Below are 12098 nucleotides of genomic sequence, written 5' to 3' on the forward strand. Positions count from 1 at the left end.
AAAACTGTTACAAAGAAACCCCAAAACCGAAACACACTCTGAAAACCCATGGTGCTTCACTTTGTCCAAGAGCCCTGGGAGGAGCCTTCATTTCCAAGAGGTCTGTTAAGCAACTCATGGAGCCTGCTCTTGTTTTCAGTGAAACCAGATCCCACGAAAGTCAGGCTCTTTTCTTCAGTGCCTGCCTACAGCATCCACACGGAAGGAAGGTGGTGGTGCAGTGGGCTCCAGTGCCACATACACATCTGGCTTTAGAGAGCCAGCACACACCTGGGTGAGCGATCGCCTGCACTCATACAGTGCCTGTCACACAGTACCACTGATGCAGGGCAGAAAGCCAGCGACCGGTCCCTTCTGCATGCGGAGAAACTGGGGGCAGAAAAACTGAACATCGTCCTGTTCATCTGCAGCACACTCAGAGGTGAAAATCAAGTATTAATTCCTAGACCCATTTTAACCCCAAGACTAACTCATTTTCAGGACAGTTCTGAAAGCGAAGTGAAGCTAAACCATCTGAAACTGAAGTGAATGAGGCAGAAACTGTCACGTACTATTTTGTGCGTAATTCCGAGCAGAATGAAATGGAATCTTCTCCTCAATAACTTGTTCAAATGCATTTCAAATGTGGATTATTGGCCTGAAAGCAGAGCCACTGCAAGATCCATTATCTCTAACTTGGCTCAAAATAACCACCCCTCCACCCATCACAGACACGATAACCGCTTCCAAATACCATGTCCCACTTCTCTGCAGCCTGCCCTCACCACTATCTGATAGGAGAGGGCTGTGCCTTGCTTCCTCTGAACAAAGAATCACATTCAGAGCTCTTGCAATAACCAGACTTTGTCCCATTACATCTTTCAACTGAAGAGTCAAGAACTATTGTACAGAAATAGAAGTATGTGCTTTTCTGCTGCAGACCCCTGTATTAAGCCATGGCATTTCTGCTGGACGCCCCGTTTGGAGAAGCCTGGTATGCTCTCTGCTGCCAAGATGTAACCAAAAAAACAGTGGCTTTATTTAAAAGACAAGGAACTGCCCAAGGAATTAATTCTTAATAGGAACAAAGGCTTTTTGATGTTGGAGCAAAAATGTTCTTGTAGCTTCCCAGGAATTTGTGTCTGAAGAATTGAGAATAACATAATGAAGATTCAGATGTCAGATGACTTCAAAACCAAAAAAGTAAGCCACAGTTCACCACTGGAAACATGCACATTAACTGGTTATGAGAAAAATCACTCCTGAACGGGTGGATGCCGAGTTCCACACAAAGTTCCAAGTGACTGCTTAGCATTCTGAATGCAAATAATGCAGAACAGCAGGATTACACGGATGGAAATGCTCTCATTAACAGCCATCATGAGACCTCAAACACATGATGAGCTGGAGGTGGACCTTTAACATCTTCTGTACTTCAAATTTCAGGCTGGCCTTACACACAGGAATACACCTGGAAAGACTTTTACTTATCCTTAAACTTGGTTATCCCATCCCTGGAAGTGTTCAAGGATGGGACTTGGAGCAAGCTGCTCTAGTGGAAGCTGTCCCTGCCCATGGCACGGGGTTGGGACTGGAGCTTTAAGGTCCCTATCCCATTCAAATCATTGCAGGGTTCTTTGATTTTGAAAAAGGGCATTAAATCAATGGAGAAATCATACCACCTGCCTATGCAGGAGGATGTGGCATCATCGCCTGTCTAATTTGGGTTCAGTAACTATCCAGTTTGTATATTCATTCCTTTCCTTTGAGAACCAGGAGAGAAGCAGGAACAGACTGTCCCTGACATGCTTCCTACACTTGCAGGTCCCACCTAAACCTATTCTAATAACCAAACCCAAACAGGGTGCTACCTGCTTATGTGCCCAGGACAAGGACGGGTATCTGCCTTCCTTCTGATGCACAGTGCACCAAAAACCTGGTAGGGTTTTCCTGATTTCCTCTGAATAACAGGATATTACCCTGGGGATGGGATGGGCAAATAATGTTTTGCAGAGTGTGCCATGCACAGACTGATTTCCAAACTTGGGACTGAGGAAGACTCTCTCTTTCAGTCATGCCATCATCAATGTGTGGATACTCGCATCTCTCCATCACACACCATTGGATCAGATTCTAGGATCAATGGTTTCAGCTCTTAAAGCCTGAATTGCTTTAAAAAACCCCAACTGAACAAACTCAGCCCCTGGGAATAGGGATGGCTTCACAAGCATCATCCAAGTGCTCCAACTAGATGATCTAATGGTCTCCTGTGTCTTTAATCTCTACAGACTCCAACCGCAGTCAGTTCCATAACAATGCTCTGGAGCAAGTGGCAGACCCAGTGACAAATTAGTCCACATATTTTAATTAGAGCTTCACAGATTCAGATCAGGCAAACTGAGATGATTCAGAACTGCTGAAGCAAGAGACACACTGATTATAAAGGAAAAAGAAATAATGTCCATCTTTTCATGTCTGCAGAATTCCCATTGGTCATCTTCTCCTTAAATATTTATTGCAGTGTTTATACCACAGTAGCTATACGAAAATAAGGGAGATTCTGTTCTCAACGTGCGTCTATACTGCAATAAGGACAGAGATATACACCCGAAAACAAGTCTCTCTAAATACACAGACACCCTGGGCAGAACCCACTCTGCCTTCACCCTGAATCAACTCAGAGCTTCCAGGATTTGCAATAACCCATCCTGCCCTCAAAAGTTACACAGCAGCCCCCATCTCCCAAAGCTCAATTTTCCTTTCTACCCATCTTAACATGGAGTTAAAGCTCTGCTGTTTTTATACACACAGACCATCTTACTGCAAACGTGTGCCAGAATAACGCACAGCAGAGCCAGAGTACACAACAGTTAGTATGCATTTACTGTACATATGGGTAACCCACACACAAATCGTTGGCTGTGGCATCTTCTTCACTAGGCTCTCTACTTCCTTTTCATATTTCCTCTCTAATGGCCCCTTAGGGATTTTAAGCTCAGATAAAGAATTAATCTACATTATCTGTCTCAGCTTATGTCTGGAGTAAAAGGGAGTGCTGTGAGCCAATGGAGAAATAAATCAGTACTAGCAGTGTAAGAGCCAACCTGCTCCTGAATATACCCAATCTGGTGCTTCACAGAAGAAAACATCAATGAAACCCCCCTAGGCCTGCAATTCCAGTCTCCTTGGATCATGAAATGTCCCCTTTTGCAGATGCACAGATGGAAAAAGAAAACAGCCCAGCCTCTCTACATGAAGATTCACATGTTCATGGACTTTTATCAGGCTCTCTTGATACCTCTTTACACAACAACCATGTAGGGTTTTCTGCAACATCACTTCGGCTGTGGTTTAAAGAAATGCCCTTGACTTTGGTTCCCACTGCATTAGCAGCCTCCATCTACTTCCTGCAGTCAGTGAGAACACTTCACAGTGCTCAGACATAAGAAGGGAAGATAAAACAATGAGGTGTTAGCCACAGTGTAAAAGAGTTTTTAAGGCTAGGGCCTGTTTCAGCTGTGGCTGATTCCAGCTAACCAAAAACGCAATAGCATGTCAGTGTTGCGGTGGAATGAACAGACCTAGGAGTACCCAGCTTGGAACTCGTGTGCCAAAAGCAGCTTCCAAGTGCAAAAGGATGACAACACACTGCTTGTCCAGTCTGGAAGGTGGTCCTGGACTTAAGGGTTCTCAATCCAGCTTGCTGGCAGATGTTGCAGTTTCACTGAGCCACATCCTCCAGCTGACACAGAAGCAGGCAGTGATGCTGAACTGCCATTCTGGGTTAGTGGTGCTCAAGGCTGAGCAGTGTAAGTTGGCTCAAGGAGGAAAAAGGTGCAGCCAGAGCTCCCAATGTTGCTTTTGCTACAGAGAAACCTCAGATCTGGTGCTATCAAAGCTGATCTTCCACCAGCTCTAATTTCACAAAACATCTATCTAGTGTGCTTAATCACTTCATTCCTTCACTAAGATGTACATTCAACTGCTTTCCCTGTAACACAGTGACCTTCTCAGCATGCAGGATACAAGACTAGACTGCTCCTTTTCATCTTCTGGCGAGGCTACAAGAAGTAGATACCACAATGACAGGAGCCTTATAGATCTTATTGGGTTAAAGGGTGCTTGATATTATTGTAAGGTGCATTTCTTCCAAGCCCTGGAGCTTTATCCTGCCTCTTTGAAATCTGAGCAGTAACATCTAGCCTGAATGATTAGTTTTCTCCCCAAAATGTATTAAATCATAGTCTTGTCTTTTAGAGCAATCATTTTAACCCCGTTCCAACTACCATTTGAGCAGAGAAATCAACAGGACTGCACTGGCTTCAGCTGAATCAGAATCTGGTTTGCATTCAGGCCTATTGGTATCATGGGAATTCAATAAACTTAAGTGTTATCCATCTTCTCTGTGCTGTGCATTTTAGAGGAAGAGATGCAGAAGAAAACAGGCACACAACCAGTCTTTAGGTTGTCCTCTACAGAAGAAGGGGTCCATCCCTTTGGTCTTCTGAGTATTGTGGTACTTACATTCTGGCTTTAACAACTGCATATACCTACCAGAGGTCTGAAATCCAGTGTCCACAAGAGTAACCTCTGATGTGGAACATTTCCATTTCTATGGTCTGTGAAGGAACAGATGCTCATTTACAGTACAAAGGCTGCAAATTAATTTTACCAAGTCTATCTGTAACAACCTTTCTTTTCCCCTCTAAGCCTGCAAATGTGCAACTGGTGTTCAGATACACGAAGTACAAGAACTTTTGCAATGAAATCTTCAAGCAGATTTGTAAGAGCAAAACCCCATCACTTGATAAATTGGACATCTCAGCTAATTCCCAACTTGAAAGCATGTGGCACTTTCAAAAGAATTAAGTAAATTTGCCACTGGCTTTAAATTACTGTCCTAGTTCTTACTGGGCAAAACATCAAAGGGAGTAGAAAGAAAACCTGGAAATACTACTGTACAGAACCAAGAGAGCTACTATCTAATGAGTTCTGCTGTTTGCATTCGTTCCAGGGGGGTTAGGGTGAAGAGGAGGTCTAACGAGTACAGCACTGGAGCATGGAGCCCAACTCTGCCTACAGGCTGCTCTTGGCTAGCATCACACCTACATGCATCAACTCTGAACTCAAGCTGATAGACCCACAGAGAATATAAAGCTAAGGGATCCCACTTCATCAGCTGCAAACAAATGTGACTCACCAGAATTCCAGCCATAAATCTTTGTTCAACTGTTCTCAGGCCTTCAACACCTTCCCCTTCCCATCCATGTGCTCAGAAAGAGACAGTCTGAATGAGAAGAATTCATAGCATGGCTTTGCCCACTGCAGTTTAAGAAACGTGGAACATGCTGCCAAGAAACTCTCCACCTCCACTGGACAGCACCTCTATGGAAACTAGCACTTGAGCTAACTCATGCTGGCAGGGCTGAGACAGGCAGGATTTCTGATGTCCACAGGGATTACAGTTGGCTTCTGTACCTCCAGTCCTTCCCATTCCACATAGGCTTCCTAACAGATTCCTCTCCCATAATGGATGCCTGTGGTTTCATTGATTCACGCTTGCAAAATGACACAAGCCCCACTCAGAGAGCTGGCACTGCACAGAGATGCACAGCTCCAGACACCTTTCATTCCAAAGCGGTTTTATCTTGCCACCTATCTCAGGTAACAAGCAAATGGCAAACAGGAGAACAGCGCTGAAATGAGGAACAAGAAATCTTGGCTGGGAACTAAAGGTCTTGCTCTGGAAGAAAAAAAGCCAAAGAAGAATATTGATCCTTTTGCCACCCAGAAGAATGAGGAACAAGCTACTCCCGATCTGAAGTAAGCACATCAGCTTTCATTAAACTGCACGAGATGCAAGGAGATAAAGAATTTGGCACTGCAGCTTTCCCTCCACTTTCTACAGCTACTTCATACCTTTCCATTAAGCTCCATCTCTCTGCAGCTTGATACCCCCACTGAGAATGGAGGCCTGCAAGAATCAGGTCTCTAATATTAAAGCTACCTACTCTTGCATTAAAAAAAGGAAAAGGAAAAAGCACTCTCTCAGCACTAATTGGCCACTATTAGCCCATGACTTTCTGAAACGGCATCAGAACTTTAGAGCTGAAGTGATAAACTGTCTATTATTAGAGGATCAAAGTACCAAGCTTCCCAAGAGCAGGAAGCTGTTATTACCTCCACTGTATCTCAAGGAATTTTTTGCCCAGATTCAGCACTTTCCAGAATGGGATCCACTTTAATTGCAGCAACACCTCCAGAAGTCACCAGACACTTCTAGAAATGCTGGTTTTCAAAGTAAGAATAGGAAAAGGAATGGTGACACGTCTTGCTCATGTCAGCAATGCCTTTGAAGTCCACAGGATTAGTTTCACAGGGAACTACTTAAGGAGTAGAGTAGTAATCACAAAAAGCAAGGGGAAATAGACTCAGGATAATGCGGATTAACAAAAACTAGGACGGACTGTGGAAGTGAGCAGCAGCACCGCTAACCTGGACATCAAATAAACCAAGACACAGCAGTAAAAACTGGGGAACCAAATCAGAAAGAAAGCGTTGCCCACTACTTTGAAGAGTCAAACTTTCTGCCGTCAGCAATGCCAAGATTTCACTTTTCCCTGACGGAAGCAATGTTGGGATTGCCATCAACAAGACAATTTGGACTCAAATCACAATAAAGCAAATGGAAGGAAAAGTGAGTATAGAGTGTTTCTATCAATAGAAAGGAAGACGCACACTTCTGCAGTAGGAATGGGCTCTTCCATCCTTCTAGAGCCCTAGTCAGGTCCCAGTGCACAACAGTGGACTTGAGTTAGAAGCATCCTGCAGGAATGGGAGGCACAAGGCAAGCAGCAAGTTGAAACAAATAGAGTTGTGCTCTAGTCTGACCTGATGTGCTACTGTCAGGCCTGTGAAACTCCTTTGATCAGACTGCATTGAGCCAGCTTTGCAGAAGATATATGAGGTTTGAACATGAAGCCAAGAGCTGATGCCTTCAGCACATCAGAAGTTATCACAAATCAAACCATTAGTAAGAAAATCGTATTCTGCAGCACTCTCTCTTCCTCTCTGCTCCTTTACATTTCTGCTCCCATAAATCACAAGTGTAGCTGGCAGGCACTGGTTTACATTTGAAAAATTACTGCCATTCCTAAGACATGATGCAGCTGATTGTAACTCAAGCACCACATGGTATTCTGACAAAGTAAATACTTCTTCATGATAAGAACAGTCCCATGCTCCGGTCCCTGCAGCAGGGGAAGAGGTAATGACTTGAAAATGACCATTAGGGGTAATTACCTCCTAGCTTAGCAAAAAAAAAGACAATTCAAAAAGGGAAAAAAACCCAATAAAACAGAAGATAATGGACTGAAACTCAAACGCTTTCTGCCACCATAACAAACAGTTTCTTTGGTCGCATGGCTAAGGTATTGCAGCCATAGTGGCCACACTTCTGCCATCAGATCAAATCAGGCCATTCCTTTTCTAACCATCACCCGTGTATGCAGACACTTGAAGGGCAAAATGGGAATCCCTGGAACAGGATGTGAAGAGGCCAGGAAAGAAGCTGTCCCAACATTTCTCAACCTTTCCCGACAGTATCTTTCCTTCCCAAATAAGAGGTGAAGCACATTGCAAGGAAGCTTTGTGAGACCCAGAAAATCCCACTGCTTAAAGAGGCAAGATGCTGCCCATCAGATGATCGCAGTGTTTTTGTCCCTCTACAAGGCTGAAGCTTCCAAAATCCCATCTGTTACTGGGTTGCAAACCCACTGCAAGTGAGAAAGTGTAAACCATTTGTCTCTCACGTATGCTTCCCTAAAAGTGCTGCAGCTCCCAATCTTGCACTCTCTGCTGTCTGCCATTTCAAACACAGTCCATATGCCATCTGTACTATCCATAGTAAAGGCTTAACCAATTGAGGACAAACAAGAAGGCAGCAAATCAATCTGAACTCACAATCAACAAAATGTGTAGAATATAATCCAGGACACAAACCATCCTGAACTGAAAAGCAAGGAGCAGACAAGTGACATTGAATCACACTGGAATCACACTTCTTGGAATTTCTTACTGCTTTGGTATGATTTACAGGGTTAGGTTTAAAATAAATGCAAGTAGTTCCACGTTTCCAAAGCACAGATCACTGACAGCCACAGTGTGTTCAAAAAGAACTTCACACTTCACAACTAGCAACTTACCCATACTACCAGCAAATATGAGCTGTTACCATCCCACGGCCTGTATCGTACAAACCAGAGGCATTACCCTCATTACAACCACCCTGCTAACTGGCACCAGTAGGTACCTTGGTCAGCAGGCAGATTACTGGCCCCAGCAGCTCACACTTCCCTCTCGATCCTCACCAACTGCTTTGAAGTCAGCACAGAATCAGCGAGGACTGGTACCTGAGCTTGAGCACCACACGGGATGCAACTGCAGACAGGAACCTGACAAGTCTGCAAGCCTTAAGTTGACAATCATAGCATCAACTGGGCTGGAAAAGGCCTTAAAGATCATCAAGTCCAAGCACTGCCCCAGCACTGCCAATGCCACCATCTCACTAAGGGCCTCGGCTACACTATTTCTAAGCGCTTCCAAGGGACGGTGACTCCAGCCCTGCCCTGGGCAGCCTGTTCCAATGCCTGAGCACCCTTTGGGGCAGGAATTGCTCCTCAGCTCCATCTAAACCCCCCCTGGGGCAGCTTGAGGCCGTTTCCTCTTGTCCCATCCCTTGTTCCTTGGGAGCAGAGCCCAGCCCCTCCTGGCTCCATCCTCCTGTCAGGCACTTGTAGGGAGTGATCAGGTCCCCCCTGAGCCTTCTCTTCTCCATCTGAGCCCCCCAGGTCCCTCAGCCGTTCCCCATCATCGCTGTGCTCCAGGCCCTGCTCCAGCTCCATTCCCTTCTCTGGCCCCCCTCCCACCCCTCAATGTCTCCCTGGGAGTGAGGGGCCCAGAGCTGAACACAGGATTCGAGGTGCAGCCTCACCAGCACCCAGTGCAGGAGCACAATCCCTGCCCTGGCCCTGCTGCTGCACTGGTGCTGACACAGGCATTATTACTATTCCATTAACGCCATATATCAAACGCTGCCTGATAAAGCCAGTCTCTGCATAAATACTTCTGTTGTCTGCCTGTGCATTAATCCTATCAGTTCTGGTTGCAAATTAAATGCATGAGCTGAAGCGTTACAGACTCTGTGTCAGTTTGGTTCACGTGTCTGCATACATGGGCAAGAAGTATCTGAAGCTGCCTGAACACACAGGTGTAAGGGGACGTGCAGGCAGAGGCAGTTTATCCTCCACCCTGCTTACCCACTAGCTGGGGAGAGGAGCTGTCAGCAGCAGCAGTTGGCTCAAGCCAGCACAAAATACCACCCCGGAAGCTAATAAAAAGGAAGCCAGAGGAGTGCCTCTGATTCATCCCACTGCCCAAGGCCATTCTTCAGGTAGAAGAGCCTTGCTCAAAGCTGTGCTTCAAAAACCCATTATAATCCAGCCAATCATACCAGCATTACAGAGTTTGATTCTAACAACCAAAACCTTTTAATTCCTGAAGCTCAGAGTAGCCTCAGCAAGTCATACAAACGGGCTCCCCTACATGAACAGCCTGGGCTGTTACACGCACAGAAGAAACAAAGTTCAGGGCGTACAATACTCCACACCCTCCCAGTTACCAGAGCAGAAAGCAGATAAGGTTGGGCTGTGTGTAATAGCTGGGAAGCTCAAGCCACAGTCCTGCAAGAAGCAGGCTGCCTCTCTGCAAACCCACTGTGAAATCACGTGGGGAACCCATTTCAAATGCACTCTGAAATACAGCGCAGGATGAGGCTCTTTAGCTTTAAACTCAAGGGCTGAGCTGGAATGACCAACCTCAGGGGAGCTGGGTGGTTAACACTTTGCCTGCATGAACATCAGCATTTTTCTCACATCAAGAAGCCCACTGTGGAACAAGGAGCACAGAAGATCACTCTTCATTAAAACAATCCTAAGTTGCTTGTGCCGTAAGTGGTTTCCGGTCTGTTGTTCTCTGCCCAGCCTCACAAGCAACCTCGAAATTGGGCGGGTTTCAATCTGTCAAACTCTCAAGAAAAGGAGAACTTACACCAACACCACTGGTTAGGTTCCTCCTAGAGGAAAACGAGCCAGCACCCAACAGTCTCCTTTTACACATGAGGCAGACAGGGCAGAAGGTGTCAATCAAGCTTCCACCATGCCTCGCCCTGTGTCAAGATTTCCACCCCCTGCAAAGGTCTCACCCACAGTCCTGAATTCACTCATTACTAGCTTCTTATCCTGTCAGCACATTTTCCGGCCACATCTTTACGAGAAAGCAGTCATTTTTTGCTGTGTTACAGCACTCCTCACTGTGAAACATGCTGGACAGACAAAACTCGAGAGGCCACTCCTGAACACGCATGATTGCAGCAACCCCGCGCTCCCGGGGCGCGACCGGGACACACAGCCCGGCCTCCATCCCTGCGGGCTCACAGTGACCACCCGCTGCTGACCCTGGAAGAGAGCACCAGCCGAAGGGCGAAGTGAGGAAGTGCGCGGAGCGAAGCGAGTCAGGGGCGTGCAGCGGCAAAAGAAGGGCTGGAGATGGGGGAAGGACCCGCGGAGGGACGAAGGAGCCGAGCCGCGGAGCAAGACGAGCGCGGAGCGGACAGGCGGCGCTTGGAGGGGGGGCCCGAGCGGCCCGGGCTGGCACTCACCGACCCCGTACTTCTCTCGCTTGGTGGGGATCCAGCGGGCCATGCCGGCGGTCCCCGCGGCGCCGCTCGGCTCGGCTCGGCTCAGCGCGGCTCGGCTCGGCCCAGCGCGGCCGCCCCTCCGCGCTGCCGGGGCCCGGGCGCCCCGCGCCGCTCCGCCATGGCACCAAACTTCCCGCAGCGCTCAACTTCGGAGCCGGCCCCGCCGCGCCGAGCGGAGGAGGAGAGGAGAGGAGAAGAGAGGAGAGGGCGGGCAGCAGGAGGAGGGGAAGGCGGCGGCTCTGCCCGCCCCGGCGGGGATCACCTGCTCCCGCCCCGCCCCGCAGCGCGGCCCGGCGCTGCCGCAAGGTGCTGATGGGGCACCGGGGAGAGAACGGCGAACACGGGGGAAGCGGTAACGGGGATGCGCCCCTCGCTGCTCCTCAGGACACGGGTGGGAAGAGGCGCGGACACTGCGCCGCTGTTACAAACACAGACCTGTAAAAGGCAGTCATTAATTACTCGGAACAGTCTTGCGATATCTAAAGGGGCGACAGGAAACCTGGAGAGGGGCTTCGGACAAGGGCCTGTAGGGACAGGCCAAGGGGAATGGCTTGAACCGGCCCAAGGGGAGACTGAGCTGAGCTCTTAGGCAGAAGCTCTTCCCTGTGAGGGTGCTGAGGCGCTGGCACAGGGTGCCCAGAGAAGCTGTGGCTGCCCCATCCCTGGCAGTGCTCAAGGCCAGGTTGGACACAGGGGCTTGGAGCAAGCTGCTCCAGTGGAAGGGGTCCACTGGGGGTTGGAACTGGATGAGCTCAGGTCCCTTCAACCAAACCAGGCTGTGATTCTGTGAAAACAAAAGGGTTATTTTAAAAGCACTCCAAGCGTTTAGCAAAATGGTCACAGGACGGCACTCTGCTAAAGACACAATGTTCTTGTTTGTAAGATTGACTTGGCACTCAATGACGTTAAACCTCCACTTGAGCGCGGTGCTGGGAACTGGGACTTGATGATAAAGTATTTTCATAGCCTGGGCTCCTGCAGGGCAGGGCTGGTGCTCTGACCTCGACCAGACCAGCTGGAGAGGGATAGCCACTAACACCTACTACTTGGGCCCTGAATTATGCAGCAGCATTGCAAATCACAGCAGCAGATGGTTCACAAAGAGTTAGGTCCGAGCTGAGCAGACCCAGGTTCTCACCAGATCTCTGGTGCTCCAAGTAACTACATCTTTTCTTAGTGCCTGGTCTCAGCCCACATCACTGGCCCATGTTCCATACTCCAGACTCTCCCGTTGTTTCCAGTAAGTTTAATTTGCCTTGATCTTCACTGGTGCCTCTAAGTGGCAGAGTAATCAGTAATATGTTACTTATATTTGCTCTAGCAAATAAACTTGTTCTTTGCAAGCAGAATGTTGAACATAAGG

The 12098-nt window shown here is 47.7% G+C and overlaps 1 protein-coding gene across 1 annotated transcript in view; it reads right to left on the reverse strand.

Moving 5' to 3' along the window:
• DOCK5 (dedicator of cytokinesis 5) overlaps nucleotides 1-10766 on the reverse strand; it is a 74188-nt gene extending 63422 nt beyond the window's left edge. The window contains exon 1 of the mRNA XM_065659056.1: nucleotides 10697-10766. Coding sequence (XP_065515128.1) covers nucleotides 10697-10739 — 43 coding nt within the window. The 5' untranslated portion in view covers nucleotides 10740-10766. The remainder of the gene's footprint in view (nucleotides 1-10696) is intronic.
• Nucleotides 10767-12098: the final 1332 nt, after the last annotated feature.

Source organism: Lathamus discolor, chromosome 22 (genome assembly GCF_037157495.1).
Source record: "Lathamus discolor isolate bLatDis1 chromosome 22, bLatDis1.hap1, whole genome shotgun sequence".
NCBI classification, from domain to species: Eukaryota; Metazoa; Chordata; class Aves; order Psittaciformes; family Psittacidae; genus Lathamus; species Lathamus discolor.